The sequence below is a fragment of the Stegastes partitus genome, unplaced genomic scaffold (assembly GCF_000690725.1).
Source record: "Stegastes partitus isolate 25-593 unplaced genomic scaffold, Stegastes_partitus-1.0.2 Scaffold1902, whole genome shotgun sequence".
NCBI lineage: Eukaryota > Metazoa > Chordata > Actinopteri > Pomacentridae > Stegastes > Stegastes partitus.
This window is the reverse complement of record NW_007579633.1, coordinates 61,148-77,058: the sequence shown is the minus strand read 5'-3', so window position 1 is coordinate 77,058 and position 15,911 is coordinate 61,148. Positions and strand designations below refer to the sequence as shown.

The 15,911-nt window shown below is 44.2% G+C and overlaps 1 protein-coding gene across 1 annotated transcript in view; it reads left to right on the top strand.

Moving 5' to 3' along the window:
* Positions 1 to 15,911, top strand: part of pik3cb (phosphatidylinositol-4,5-bisphosphate 3-kinase, catalytic subunit beta) — a 57,234-nt gene that overhangs the window by 28,244 nt on the left and 13,079 nt on the right. Inside the window, exons 3-13 of the mRNA XM_008302891.1 lie at positions 2,673 to 2,868; positions 4,832 to 5,060; positions 6,920 to 7,149; positions 10,072 to 10,251; positions 11,001 to 11,168; positions 13,458 to 13,547; positions 13,807 to 14,061; positions 14,156 to 14,252; positions 14,387 to 14,517; positions 14,866 to 14,916; positions 15,692 to 15,880. Of these exons, the coding sequence (XP_008301113.1) occupies positions 2,710 to 2,868; positions 4,832 to 5,060; positions 6,920 to 7,149; positions 10,072 to 10,251; positions 11,001 to 11,168; positions 13,458 to 13,547; positions 13,807 to 14,061; positions 14,156 to 14,252; positions 14,387 to 14,517; positions 14,866 to 14,916; positions 15,692 to 15,880 (1,779 nt within the window). The 5' untranslated portion in view covers positions 2,673 to 2,709. The remainder of the gene's footprint in view (positions 1 to 2,672; positions 2,869 to 4,831; positions 5,061 to 6,919; positions 7,150 to 10,071; positions 10,252 to 11,000; positions 11,169 to 13,457; positions 13,548 to 13,806; positions 14,062 to 14,155; positions 14,253 to 14,386; positions 14,518 to 14,865; positions 14,917 to 15,691; positions 15,881 to 15,911) is intronic.

Genomic DNA, 15,911 nt, shown 5'->3' with positions numbered 1-15,911 from the left:
TGATCCCTGCTCCTGCAGCTATATATCAATTCATGATTCAGATTACTGCTGCGTAATTACAAAATCCTCCTCAGTTTGCACAGAGAAAAGACAAAGCACATGCTGGTGGGATCACATGTCTGCACCTTCAAACAGTCATCAAAGTGTGCCTGGGGAGCTCTGCAACGGAGGCGACATAGGGATGCATTCTTTACTTCACCTGATGTCGGCTAGCTGGACGTATCCCTCCAGGCTCCTCTGTTTGTCGCCACATGAAACTCTCTTTTTCTTCATGATCTTGCAAACCAACTTGTCCTCCTGTGATCCTGCCGCTGAAACCTGACCTGACAGCAGACCTCTGGCTGTCTGCCACCGCATCCTCAGTAACCCTGCTCACCTGTGTACAGTGTGTACAGTGTGTGTGTGTGGGATAGAGACCAGACCAGAGAGGCTGATTGTGCAGACATCACAGCAGGATGAGACAGTATTCAAGCCGTCTGCTGTAAAAACGTCACTCTCGAAGCCCGTAATTATTGAGAGAAGTGTTCTGTGTGTAGAAACGTGTGTGTGCTCATTGAGCCGTACCTGATAACCGTGCTGTCAACTTTTCAGACAGACGTCGTGTCGAGTTACTGCTCATGTTTGTAACTGTGCACCTTTGTGACGTCACAGCGCCGCCATTGTCTGCCCTGTGACTGTTCATTTGAATGGCTGCTTGTGTTGTTGCATGTTCTCTCGCTGAAACCTGGAAGTGTTTGTGAGTCAAACATTGTCCTGTGTGTGTGTGGATGCACAAGCATTTGTGGTTGTGTTTAACAGAATTTGTCTGTGTCACCCCTTATCACGAGAAAGAAACACTTTTAAGAGGGATGTTCAGACGGCAATCTACAGTTTGAACGGTACACAAAAACACACACAGGATTGTTTCCTTTTGCGTGGTTGATAATGTTAAGTGTCTGCGCTCGTTGCTCCAAATGCACCACAGATATTGCACCATACTGCTTGCTTGAGCACTTAACTTGCAGGGGAAAGACCATTAGAGGCAATCAGGGCTGTCGTTTTTAATGGGCAGATCGAGGCGAAGTGGAGATGGACCTGTGGCCTCGTGGAACAGTTAATGTACTGGACCACTTGACGACTAGGTAATGAGAAAAATGCAGGTGGAAGTGGTGAGACCGCACAGCTGTGGCTGAGGCAAAGGCCCAAATGGAAACCAGGCTGTTGGCTGTTTTCTACCAGCAGCTGGGAAGCCACTTACTGCATCTCAATGCAGCTCTGTGCAGTTAACGTGCAGCGTTTAGGTGCCCACATGTGAGCAGCTGGTGTGTCACTCAGCTGCATGTTTTCACTGTTGCACAACTCTGAGTAGTGAAATTTGTGGGTTTTTGTTTGTTATTGGCTGACGGAAATTCTCATCTGAGAAAGTGTTTTTGAACACGTAGAGAGGAACTGCGGCAGGATAACCACCTCCTGTCGTACTCTTGATAATAACCTTAGCAGCAGCAGCAGCAGCTTGTGTGTTGGACTGCGTGCACGGTGCACAATTTGCTTGTACTTTGATGCGTGCAGCACTCATCTATAAGTGTTTTTATTGTGTGTTTGTTCTGTTCTGGGGAACCAGATTGTCAGATGAGGGGAAGGCAGGCTGAACTTTTGTTCTGTTTGCTTAGTGGGCATTCCTCTGAGCACTGGCCCTCGTCCAAATTAAAGCCAGCGGCCTCCCACCGGACTCGGCCCAGTGCTGCCCTCACAGGGACACAGTGACACTGACTCATTTGTGCCTGTCAACTTCTTGTTAATGAATGTATGAGGGGATAAACAACAGCACAATGGTGGCATATATGACTGAAATACTAATCGCCAAGTTGGTGTTCTTTTTGGTATTGCTGGATTGTTTGAACAGTTTCAGTTTTGTCTGGTTTTTTCTTTTTTTTTTAACTGGGTGTATTGTTGGATTAGAGAGTAAGACTGCAACTAACAAATGTTTTCCTTGATTGTTTTGTTCGTTGTTTGATCTGTACAATGTCAGAAAGTCTTAAATAACAACAGTCAGTGTTTCCTAAAGCCCAAGACGACATGTTTTATTTGTGTTTTGGTCCACAACTTAAATGCATTTAGTTGAATGTAACAGAGGGGAAAGAAAAAAATCACATTCAGGAAGTTGCCATAAGAGTTTATATTTTATTTTAAATGACTTGGATTAGACCGAATGATTTAACTCAGATTAAATAATCAACTATCAGAATGGCTGGCAATCTTTTTTTGAGTTCACTGTTTATTAATTGTCACGGTGTGAATGCAGAGCTATAATTTTACTCACACAAAGCTTCAACCGTTAAATAAAACATTGAACAAACTTTAACGGTCTTTTACTCCTGGTTACATCTTTCTAATGGCGTGTTTGCAATCCAGGCATTCTTGCCTTTAAGTTAACTGACTTCACTGTATGTTAAGAAGATGGAGGATGTTATTTGTCTTCTGTTACTTCTGACGTTGTTGTTCTGTCATTTTCTCCTCAGTAGTTAAGTATTTAAAGGCTGATTTGTACTCATCCCACCACCACACCCTTCAGTCATCAGAATGATGTTTTGAGAACAAATAAATTAAACTTTTTTTTGTGACTTTTTCAATTTACAATAAACTTGCTCAGAACTATAACCTCAGTGTGTAACTCGTCTGTGTTTTCTGTCTAGGTCCTTATGGTTGAGGTGGTGTTAGGTGCTCCTTGCCATGCCTCCTGCCATGACAGACCTCCTGGACATATGGGCGGCCCACTCGCCCCTGGCCGGACACGCTCCGGACCAGATCACTGTGGACTTCTTGCTGCCCACCGGTATCTACATCCAGATGGACGTTCCACGCGAGGCGACAATTCAACACATCAAACTGGTGAGTGGAGCTGGGCTGGTGACTGGGATGTGTGTGTTGTTCTGACACAACGGATGACAGATGAATTGTAATAAATCAACTTTGAACACACTTTGAGACATTTAGATGAATTCCATTTGCTTACCTGCCTGTAGGTCTTTTGTCAAAAGGAAAAACACAAACACACAGAGCTGGTCGGTCAGTGAGACATGATCCAATGCCTGTTTTGATGGAGGTAATTGTTGTGGCCGGCTGGGTGTTTTTGTTTGCCGGTAGCTGTCAGCGTGCCGGTAGCTCATGACCTCATGTGTGAGACTAGATGAGGCTTTAGAACTTAAGAAAACTGCTCAACAATGTGTGCTAATCTAAAGATGTTTGGATGTTCTTAGCAACTGATTTTGTGATTTAATGGATTTCTAAATGTAGTCCAGTCGACCTCTACACGCGGTTGGGGTCTGCGTTGACTTGCCATCAGCTGCTGCCCCCATTGCTCACGTGAGCAGATTGTCCATATCTAATGACTATCTGATGCCCAGCCCTAATCCACAACAAGTTTGACAAAGTTAACATCACACAAAGGCACGGCTGTGTGTATTGGACGGCGTTTTTATTTGTCTAGTTACTTGGTGTACAACATTTCCTGCTCTGAGACCCAAATCAAATATGTTTTCGTCAGACAGGAACTATTGAATATACCCTAAGGAGTGTGTTCTGAATAGAAAATGAACAAGTCGGTCAGTATGCGTGTACATGATGTCTGACTGCCATTTTCTTAAAAAAAAAAACAAACACTTACATCTTTGTCAGCCGTTCAACATGACCAGACATATAGACAGATACTTGCCCTTAGCTGTAAAGCTTTCGCTTGTTTTTCATGGAATTAGTGATACCAGAAGTGTCTGCTGCTGCTTCGTGGTCTCTGTGAGCGTGCACAAATAAAAGATGCCTGTTGACACAGACATGTGAGAGATCTCCAGCCTCTGAATTTAAAATGTACAGAAACGTTAACACTGAAGGCAGGGCACTGAGATGCCTCCGATACTTCTCTTGACAATTTAAAAGGGCTGTTGTGAGGAAGCTGGTACTAGCTTAGCTAAAGGGCAGAATGTTGCTTTTGACCTTTGCCAGTCTTCCAGACTGCTGTGTTCCAGATATTTTTATCAGTGATCTGATGTCTCATGAATAGCCGTCTTCATTTACTCAGTCTTGAGTCTGAAATCATGACTATGACCAGCTCTGATTTCCCAGAAATCACCGTTTTCAAATGTTACAAATGACGATAGCACAACTATCATTTTCTAAGATTGTGATCACAAAATTACTACACAACAAAGTTAATGAATTGTCATGCATGTGGTCTCTGTAGAGTTGTCATCAATGTAACTTGGAATCACGAGTGTTCCTGGAGAACAAACTCTACGTTGGGAGGGCAAATGTGTCTTGTTCCAGCTTGCTCCAGAGCAGCTCTGTGGACAAACACACCGTACCTGAACACCTGAACACCTGAGCCCGTGCTGTGGGGCCACAGGAACATGAATCATACCAGCACGGACTGATGAACGTAGTATTCACATCCTGATTGCTTCACCCGAAAGCTGTGTCATGTTGACATGAGTAATGCTTATTCCTGGTCATGAAACCTGTACTTTGTCAACATATGACATCATACCAATACAGTGTGGTGCATTTATTAGTTTACGGCATCATTTAACGATAAAAACCAAATGATTCTGTTCCTTTCAAAGTGTTGTGATCGTAGTGTGTGCGCAAAGAAGATGATATAAAGTCTTGTTTTTTTGAAGCCAAAATCAGATCATCTTAATTTCATGGCCATCAAGCTAAAAACAAAGCTGCTGTTCATCCAGTTGCATGTGTTTTAAGTAGATTTATTCAATATAGTCTAATGGAGGCCATAAAAACTCTCCCTGTGGTTTCATGGAGCAAAGGTACTGGAGTGTAAACCATTTCTTCTCCTTCCTTCCAGCTCTTATGGAAGCAAGCTCAGACCTTCCCGCTGTTTCCTGCCCTCGGCGAAATGGAGAGTCACATGTTCGAGTGTGTCAACCAGGCAGCGGTGCACGAAGAACTGGAGGACGAAACCCGTCGCCTGTGCGACGTTCGCCCTTTCCTGCCTGTCCTGAAGCTCGTGACGCGCAACTGTGGCCGAGCCGAGCGCCTGCTGGACTCCAAAATCGGCGTGCTCATCGGCAAGGGTAGGAGAGCGTCGCTTCTAGGACTCTCCGTCGGTTTAAAGCGATCACGCACGCTCCCACATGCACTACTCCCTCACTGATTGATTCATTCGCTGTCTCTGTTTGACATTCACAACAAAGAAAAGCACTTAGGAGTTGGAAAGTGGGACAATATATCTTTCCCGACACACAACAAGCCTTTAGCACCTCCTCCAGTACGCTAAGTAACCCCGCTAGTCAGCACATTGGCCTCAGCCGTCAGACCGAAGGCTCCTGGGCAGCTGGTCCAGGTGGCTGAGAGAGAAGCGTGACGATTGACTGGACGTGTTCCCGACATGTCTTCCATCACACGTCACTTTGTGTTATCTCTGGTCAAGATTAGGCTTTTTTACAGGAGCGGCGAAGATCAATCACTGCTGTGTAAAAGCCTCTGAGGTGTCGGGTCCAGAATGTTTATTTATGTGAAAGACTTTCTCGTTTGACGTTAAAGAACTTGGGTTGTTCTGCTGTGACTTTATCCTAAATACCAGCAGTACAGATGATTTCACTGATTAGTCGGTTGCGAGAAAATGAATCAGCAGCTGTAAGAATAGATCAGTTGTTCAAACATTCCTCAAGCGAAGATGCCTAACATTTACTTGCTCCAGTTTCTCAAATGTAGTTCATTTTATTTGTCATACGTGACGGTAAACACGTGAACTTGGACTGCTGACTGAATAAAACAAGATATCTGAACACTTCTCACTGGGCTGCGGGAAATTGTAACTGGATGTTTTAAAGGCCTCATTTAATGGCTTGTCAGGAAAATAACTAAGATTTATCACAGTGAAAATAATGTTTGAATGCAGCCCTGCTAGCTGTGGTTGAATGTGAGGGAAAACAAGTGATACACGCAGTTAAATGCATGTAGGTGCACATAACTACAAAGAACCAGTCTTGTCTCTGCTCTGTATCATATGAACACATTTAGCCCCCTTATGACCAAATTATCCAGGATTAAGGAAGTCCTCCGGTCACAGCAGACCTCTTCAGAAGAAGAGGTGCGATGCAGGAGAGAAGCAGCTCTGAGTCTAATCGAAGGAGACTCAGACGATATTGATATTCTCCCCTCCTGGCTCCACTTTGGTCTGACATGATCCTTTAAAGGCTTTTGTCAGAGTGAAGTGGTGTTTCTAAAGGAACCCCACAGGCATGTCTGGGTAGTCACGCACATACCCGGACCTCGTGCACAGTAACAAACTATTACATGCTCAACCAGCCGACCGTGTTTTTTTTTTTTTTTTCCCCCCTTATAGAAATGCAGACGCAAACCGACCTACATGCTAGCACGGCTAATGTGGTCCAGAGCCCTCCTCTGAGCGCTGAGGGTCACATGAATGTTAAACGGCTGTAAATGTCAACATGTTGATTTCATTACCGGCACCTGCTTGATTAAGAATACAGAGACAAAAGCTGAAAAGGGTACAGAGAGATAAATATGATGAGGCAAACTGTAGATCTTGCTGCTGTGCATATCAGGAGGCTTTAATCCCACGAGAGACTATAATTTGCCTTCCTCTTGTTCATTCATCACTAGTGTCTGGCATCGAGGGTCCTACAGGTGGTTGTGAATATTCCATGACTGTTAAAGCCCGTTTGTTGAAGTGTGTTACCTGAGAATGTACGGAGGCCTCCTGCAAGAGAGCTCTTTATGCTTTGTTAGTTTCATTCATAAAGAAATTACTCATTTAAATTCAGTTCTATTCACAACATATGTCGTCTCAATTCTATAATTAGAATCTATGCTTGTTATAATTATTTTATTCTGAGTTTAAGACGTCTTCTGAAGGCACATGATTAGAAACCTCGCTACAGCAGCGTCCTTTCCTAATCTCCTCCAGGTCTTCATGAGCTCGACGCCATCAACGACCAGGAGGTGAAGGACTTTCGCAGCAAAATGTTTCGTCTCAGCGAGGAGAGGATGCAACGAGTGCAGCTGATGACGTGCACAGAGTGGCTGCAGGCCTGCTTCTCCCCGCAGCTGGAGCCGGCGGCTGGAACGGCCATCACGGACGGAGTCAACGACCGGCCAGCGGACCTGAAAGTCATTATCCACTTTGACCAGTCCCAGGTGAGGCTCTGCCACCCAGCACTGGAAACGCCGACAACTCTGAGGAGAGTTTAACTGCTGGAGAGGACGCTGAGTGCATTTGTAGTTTATACAGGGTTTAAATAAAGTTAAAATAATTAGAATTTTGGTGATGAAAGTATTGAATTGTGACCAATTTAACTGACAACTTCTAACACCCCTTTCTCCCAAAAAATAAAAATTCATAACCACGAGTAGAGTCACCCAACGTGTGATGACTGTAATAATTTTAGTGTGAAATATTTTAATAGAGGTGAGGTTAGGACACCCTGGATCTTTCTGCGTGGAGTCTCCATGTTCTCCCCGTGCAGCGTGGGTTCTCTCCGGGTTCTCCGGCTTCCTCCCACAGTCCAGAAACATGTTGAGGTTAATTGGTGATTGTAAATTGTCCGTAGGTGTGAATGTGAGTGTGCTTGGTTGTCTGTCTCTAAGTGTAGCCCTGTGATAGACTGGTTACCTGTCCAGGTGAACCTGTCTTCACCCTGAGTCAGCTGGGATTGACCCCCTGCGACCCCAGTGAGGATTATGCGGTGTATAGATGATGGATGGATGTTTTAATAGTATCTATTAGAAATAAATGAAAATATATAAAAATGCAAAGAGAGCTAATATATTTTACACCATTTGATTTTAGACGATCTGAGGCCTCCCACGGAGCTTGGAGGGCTTTATAGTAATAATAATAATAATAATACATTTTATTTATAGAGCGCTTTTCACAAACTTAAAGACGCTTACATGTTTAAAAATAAAAACAAAACAAATAGAAACAAAACAAATACAAGTATACAGAATAAGTCAAGCTAAAGAAAACAGAACAAACATTTGGAAAAGCAAAAAATAGAAAAAAAACATTATTACTACATAACATTATTCCTGTCTGCCTTGTGCAAACAATGCATCTTTAAACTGAATTCATTAAGCAAACCAGGTCCTTGAATTGTTTAATACTGTTTAATGTTATGTGAAGGGGTGCTTTAAAAGATGATACGATGCTGAGAGGGATGCTCGTTGACAGACGGCTCCAAATGACAAAAGACGGCTCATTTATGCATGTTTATATTCCATTTTTGTAATTAGCTAGAAGAAACCAAGATAAAAGACAGACAAAACACAGATGATAACACACCCTTGAGCCATGTTGTCTGTGGAACATCTCTGCATGCATAATGAAGTCAGGATAACGGCTCGAGTTACTGTACCGCTACAGAAGACAAAACTACCTTGTTTGAGGAGCAGAAGCAGCCGTGTGACTCCACCAGCGCAGCCACATGTACAGCCGCTGTTGCTGCTCGCAGTTGCCAGCTCCCCAAAAGTCACGTGATTGAGCCCAACTAGCAGGACATGTGACAACACTAAGTGGGTCAAAACCATCAGCAAAATTATGCCATTCTCCCACACACACACACACACACACACACACACACTAGCATTTGGGCTCAAGGGACCAAAACACTGATTAAAATGAACCTCTCTTCCTGCTCTGAACTCACTTGACTGTGTCTTTCCATCTGTCTCCGTCTGTCTGTGCCTTTATATTAGCCTCAGTTATAGAAATAATATTTAATAAAAATAAAACAGATGGTCACGTCCTTCCAGACCCTCGTATATCAGCTTTGATCAACATCAGACACACACACACACACCAAGACAGGCCATCTGTGCCACAGCGCTCAGGTGGACTTTGGCAGGAAGTCTTATTTGGGAGGTCAGACACAATAAGCCACATTATAGGCAGGAAGTGTGGTGGTGTTGTTTATTGTTCAAAAGCGAATATGACCGAGCTGTGATGTGAACCTTCCTTTCGGTGATCTCATTAAGGCTGAGGGGCGTTTAATGATTAACCTCGCTGTTGCTGCTCTTCGCATCCAAATCGTATCTAATTTCAACATTAAAATAAGGTTTCCACAGTTTAGAAAGACGTGTGTTTGTGCTTTCAGTACTTGAGGGACAACTACTGTAGGTTTGTAGTTCCATCATAACGTGGCCATTCTTTGTTGTTAATTTTGAATGGAGGACGTTTTTATTAAACCTTCAGGAAATGATAATTCCATCTCAGGTATCAGGTCAGTGCTGTGCTATAAATATCATGAAGCGCTGAGCTCAAGAGTGGCAGGCGCTCGTCTCACATTAGACCGGCTGTGATCACGTATGGTGGACACACTTCAGTGCACAGCAGAGTTCATTCAGCCGAGAAGGCACACGTGTCCAAGGCCCACCTGTTAAAGTATAATCTGGATCATAATGATCCGGATTTGGAAATCCCTTGTTTTGCTATCCAGGATCAGGTAATCCATTTTACCCTTGCACTGGTTTTTTTTGCATTGGGTCGCCCTGATGCAGATCTAAACTCTTCAGAATCACCAAATCCTGATGACCAGTCCTCTAAATGAGTCTGTGGACATGAAAGTTCAGAGAGACTTTGCTGATCTGTATGAAGTGTGACTGTGTGATAAGCCTTTTAATGTCCTTCAGTCTCATTCAGAAACAGAATTAGTTTTATTGTCCACGTATGTTTACATATGAAAGACATTTGACTCTTTGTAGTGGCTCCCAGTGTGCTATTAGTTCCAACAACAATGTTCAGAGCCAGCAAACAAAACATGTAATTTATGTTCTCTGCATTTTTCTTTCTCTCCTCTAGACTTGTGTCTACATATAATTATGTATGTTTGTTGGTAAAATGTGCCTGAGAACATGTTTTGCTGTTTCATCACTAACATTCCTCTTCACTATCTGCTGTGATGCAGCAGCAAGGCCTCCAGTCGGCCACCGATTTTTGTATTCTCAAGTTTTAACCTTCTTGCTTTTTGACATCTTTTTCTTTTACAGTCTAAGCTTTGGCCCACAGTAAACACTTGAATCAATCTCTCTCTCGCTCTTGTTTTCTTTCTTGTCTTGCAGGATTCTGCCAGTCTAAAAGTGCCATCCTCTAGCACTCCTACTGAGCTGATGGAAATGGCTTTGAGGAAGTGGCTGACCACCCACAGGCCTGAGGAGGAGGCATGGAAGGGTCAGTATATGCTGAGGGTCAGCCACTGCCTGGACTTCCTGTGTGGAAACCATCCCCTGATTCAGTACAAGGTCAGTGGCGACACATTGGACTTTCTCAAGTGTCTACCGGTGGTTGACGGACTTTATTTCTCACCTATGTGTGTCAGCGTTGTGTCCAGACCCAGATCCAGTACAGACAGAGTCCTCTTTAGACACACTGGCCTTCATTTGTGTTGTCTATTACTACCTACAGGAGCAAACTGTAGTGTTTAGTGTGACAATACCATCCCTGAGCCCGTTGTATGATTCCAGGAAGCGATGGTGGCGGTCAAAGCAGGAAAAGTTTAAGTGCTAAACAACATTAACAGGCTTCATACAGGTGATGCCTCAGCAGTAATATTTTAATACAGGTGCAGATGGGGGATCATACATTTAAAATATGCCTGTTTATGCAGAACATGTTTCAACGCTTTCATAGAAGCTTCAGGCTCACTGCTGTCCAACAGATACCGTGGAATTTTTGGATTTTTATGATAATATAAATTCCCTAGGCTAGTCGTCAGTCCGGCTGTATAAACACTGTTGTGTAGAGACTAAGACGAGCTAGTTCTGAATGTTAGCTGGCTCCGTTTTGATGTGCTTTTTAAACATGACATTGAGCTCTGCATAATGCCAAGATGCAGCTTTGTATGTTCATTTGAAATTGTACATGTATTTATTTTATTATGGCTTCTCTTAAACTGGTTCATGCACTTGGTTTGTCAAGTCTTTTTTCTGCACTGTGAACAGCTTGAATATGCACATAGCTATAACCTAATCCTGTCCCGTCTTGTGCGCAGTACATCCGCACATGCCTGCAAGCCAAGGATCCTCCCCGTCTCACCCTGGTCCACACGAGCACCGTGAAGGCCATGTTTGAGAAGGAAATCTGTGCCATCGGGGCTGTGGTTAGCCGCAAGTCCTCCAACCCGCCTTTACCACTACCTCCCAAGAGAAGGGTTCCGACGGTAGGTCCAGCATCATGGCTGCATGAACGAGTGTGCTGCTCACCTCCATGCTGTGGTGGCTTTGCGGGTTCAACTTCTGCTGCTGTTTTCAAAGGAATAGTGCTATGCTAACGGCTACTTATGCAGATTATTGGATTGTTTTTGATCTTTAGTGACTGAAATGAAACCACATTTTCCTTATTGCTAACGTGAAACTTGTGCTCACATATTTGATTTATTTGACATGACCTGTAATAAACTGAGCTTCTTGTTGTGTACACTAGATTCTGGTCACCGCCAGTGTTTACTGAGCACTGTTCTTGTTGCATCACAACAGCAAACCTCCACAGTTTGATTGATTCACCTGCACAGCACAATGCAGGTGTGGAGGTTTACCAAGTAAACATGTACCTGGCAGCTGCCACCTGTCTTTTATGAGTGTGTTGGATCAAGCCCACGGTGCCCTGCCAGCATTTGCCACGTTGTCAGAAAACACCGGCCGTTTCTGTTTCTGCTTCCAGGGGCACGGTGACATTACTGCTCGATGTGTGCATCCGCATTTTAAATGTCACGCTGAGTTTAATTGGCCTCCGTTAGGAGCCTCCCGGGGTTTTAATTGCGTGACGCTTTGCAGCGTTTTGATTCCCTGGTGCGGTGTACGGTTTGGAGAGTTGATAAATATTACAGGTGTGTGTCATCATATGTCATATTTATCACTGTGTGTTGGAACAGTTGCTTCATATCTTGTTCTTACAGTTCCTACTTTTATGAATGAACACCTCTGTTGCTTTATAGTAAATGGAGCCACCCCTTCCAAAGATCTTTGTAGTTTCTTGACTCTTGTTATTGAGGGAGCATCTATTGAGTCGTCAAAGTGTCACATTCACTGTGTCGTGCTTTGTGATTAATTCAGTCCTGTAAATGTATTCAGATGTGGAGGTGAGGGTGACGAGCAAAGGGGAATTTCACCAAAGATCACTTCACAAAGGCTGAGAAAACACTTTCCTTTCCAGTGATGTGCGACTGAGATTAAGATAGTTGGTTGATCAGGATTTTCACAACTGATTTTAAGCTGCTTTCCATTTCTATTTTTCTTCTGTTGATAAATTTGCCAAACTGTTATCAAACTCGTTGCCAGTTAATCATCTTTTGATCGACTAATCCGTTAATGACTCGTCGTGTCAGCACTGAACTCGCTTCGCTTTCCCTTTCTGTAACCCCTCTTGCTCAATCTCGCTTTGCTCAACACAGAAATATTTAAGACTACGCCTTTTTCTCGTCACATCACCGAGAAACTGCTGTTCTTACCTTCAGCACCCTCTGACTAGGGGTCGGCGGATTATCGGCCCGGTCAGTCAGATCCAGCATAAACTGGAATTATGAAACAACATTATGCTGTTTGTGTTGTCCCTTTAGTGACTCCCTACTGCTGATTTCTTTAAATGTCATGATAGAACTTGCTCTGCATTGAATCTCCAACCTTCTGCTTTTAAGATCCTCTGATGGTTTTGTCCAAAATCTATGTTTAGACACAGATAAATGAGCCACAGCTGCTAGAATTCAGAGGCGCTATGAATAACCTGACAGGACCAGGGTAGTAGATGTGGGGTTTCTTCTTCTAAATCTGTCATTTTAAAGCAGCTTTTCCACAATTTGTTGATTTGGCGGTTGGTATGATTTTGTATTGATCTGTCATTTTGTTGAACACTTTTGACTGCGTTTTTAAAGAATGGTGCAGAAACAGATGCTGGCCAGACTCTAGTAATCTTGCTGTGGCCATGTGGCAGGAAGTAGGATTTATTTTCATGAAAGGAAACTGTTTTTGGACGCTCTGCTGCTGTGTGCAAGAAACCTGACTGATAATTGGTGAAAACAAAGGAGGAGGAGAGAACAGAGGGACTGTGGGGCTTTTTTTTTGTTTCTGCCTGCACACGAAATATAGTCCCTCGTCCGATAAGGGACAATAAATTACATGTGCTACACGCTCACATGAGCATTTAAACACTCTGAGGCAAACATCCACACACACAAAGGGAGAGGCAGCAAACAGCAGGAAGTGAGCTAGTTAGTCATGTTCATAGTTTCTAGGTGTCATGTGATGCTGTTTGTTTTGCTGACTGCTGACCCTCGCAAATCCACTTGGCTTGACATCACAGTGACCCGAGTGACCTCCCGTATTGTTTGTGTGTGCGCACGCAGGGATACTGGTGGGCGTGAAGAAGCAGCAGCAGCAGCGTTTTCGAGGACATAATTTCACACTGCATTATGCTCATAGCGGTGTTTCTTTCTCCTCTCACTTTTCCTCTGCAGCAAGTACAGACGTGTGTGTGGGACGTGTCGAGCCCATTTAAGATAGTCCTTGTGAAAGGCAGCAAGGTGAATGCAGAGGAGACTGCCAAGGTAAACTCTTGCTTTGTTCACGTCTATAAAACGGTAATTTATGCATACATTAAACCTGTAAACACAGTTGTGCCATGTCCTCCTCCACACACTTTCTCACGCCAGCAAAAATACTGACCTGGATGTTGGGATGTTTTTGTTTTTTTTGAATGCACAAAGTGGGTTAATTTCTGGGAACCTAAACATGTTTCTCAATAAAATTTGTAAATGTCTGTCAAATTTAACACAAGATGCACTTAAACTTCTCCTACCGCCACAGGTCCAGGTGAGGGCGGGGCTTTTCCATGGCACTGAGCTGCTGTGCAAGCCGGCGGTGAGCAGCGAGAGCAGCGGGCGCTCGGACCACACGTGGAAAGACAGCACGCTGGAGTTCGACATCTCCGTCTGTGATCTGCCACGCATGACCCGCCTCTGCATTGCCATCTACGCCGTCATGGACAAGGTGAAGAAGCAGAAGTCCACCAAAAACGCTCACATAAACAAGTACCAGACCATCCGCAAGGCAGGGAAAGTGGTAAGTGGGAGCTCAATATAGCAACTTTATATCTACAGACATTTACAGAATCCTTTTGTCGTGTCGTTTCCTAATAAATAACTGTGTGGCGCAGCACTACCCCATAGCCTGGGTCAACACCATGGTGTTTGACTACAAGGGGCAGCTGAAGACCGGAGACATCATCCTGCACTGCTGGTCTTCGTTTCCTGGTACACACAATCACACTAATACTTCCTGTGTATTTAATAATTAAACTAGGGTTAAATGAGCTTCTGCAGCGGCTGCCCAGCGTACGACAAATCTGTGTCAATCAAGTGTGTGTATTCGTGTGTGTTTTACCCAGATGAACTTGAAGAGATGCTGAACCCCATTGGAACCATTCAGACCAACCCGTACACTGAGAACGCTACAGAACTGCACATCCACTTCCCAGAATACTCGTCGCACGCCATCGTATTCCCTCCTTTTGACAAGGTCAGACAGCAGCTCGTCTCTGCACCCTGTTAGAAACAGACCCTCTGCCTCTGTGGACATGACAGTCAGGAGCAAATTACTCCTGCATTCGTGTGCACATGTCAAGGCTGCCATGATTTTCCCATCCTCAGACTTGGCTTAACAAACTCGATGCAACCAGCGTGGCCTTTTTCTAAAGACACGACCTGCAGTTGAGTTTGTCATCCCAGTGGCTTAGTGCTCTTCATAATGGTACCTAGTGATTATGATGAAGTGCTGGCTGTTAGCATGAGAGGATCAGGACGTGCTCTGTCTGCTTAATGCACTCACTCGCTTACTTTTTCTTTTTTTTTTTTTTTTGTTTTGCAGATACTGGAAAAAGCTGCAGAGATCGCCAAAGCCAGTGACTGTGCACCCATCGTGAGTTCATGTACAACGGCAGACAAACGATTGTTGAGAACACACATAAGAACAAACCAGCTGAAAATAAAGCTGCATAATTCTGCATCGTCTCTCGCTGCCTCTCACTCGCTCTCCCAACAGACACGCACCATAAATATAACCTCTCAAACAGGCGCCCATTGCTAGTTTCCTTGGAAACCCATTGTTATCACTTTGGCAGGGCGTAGCAGCAGAAATATTCAAATCTCCTTTAAAACTGCAAAACTAAGAGAGACTAATCAGATTACTGGTACGTTTTCCTGTCTCACCGCCCCTCAACTAAGAACCCACTCCTGGGTGTGTTACAGCCAGTTACGTAATCCTGTGTTATGTGGAGGGCATGCCTGAACGCAGCCCTTTTAATATGAGGTGCATGTCGGTGAAGCGACGGATTATCGCTGACTAAAAGTTGGTGTTTATTTTTTACCCCGTGCATTAGAGCACAGCTCCATCAGCTGCTGTCATTTTTTATTCATAACGTTACATGTACACATTACACATTACAGCCTTTGTCTCTTTAAATCATGAGACTGCAAAAACAAGTTGTTTTTAACAGACAAGTCAATAATAGTCCTTGGTCTTTGGTTTACATTCAAGGCAGATGGTGAGAAACTACTTACTTGTACTTTGATGCACTCCTGCCCTCTTGTGGTTCATCGCTGTCACTGCTCATCCTTGTTTCCTTTGACATTTATCTTGATCCCCTCTCCCCCAAACCGACCAACCTCTCTTCCTTCCTCGCCGTTTCTCTCAGGGCCGCGGCGGTAAGAAGTTCCACATCGAGCTGAAGGAGATCATGGAGCGCGACCCGCTCTCTCAGCTGTGTGAGAACGAGAAGGATTTGATCTGGACACTACGCTACGACTGTCGGGAGAACTTCCCTCAGTCGCTGCCCAAGCTGCTGCTCTCCGTCAAGTGGAGCAAACACGAGGACATGGCCCAGGTTGGTCCATGTGTGCACCGATACGAGTTAA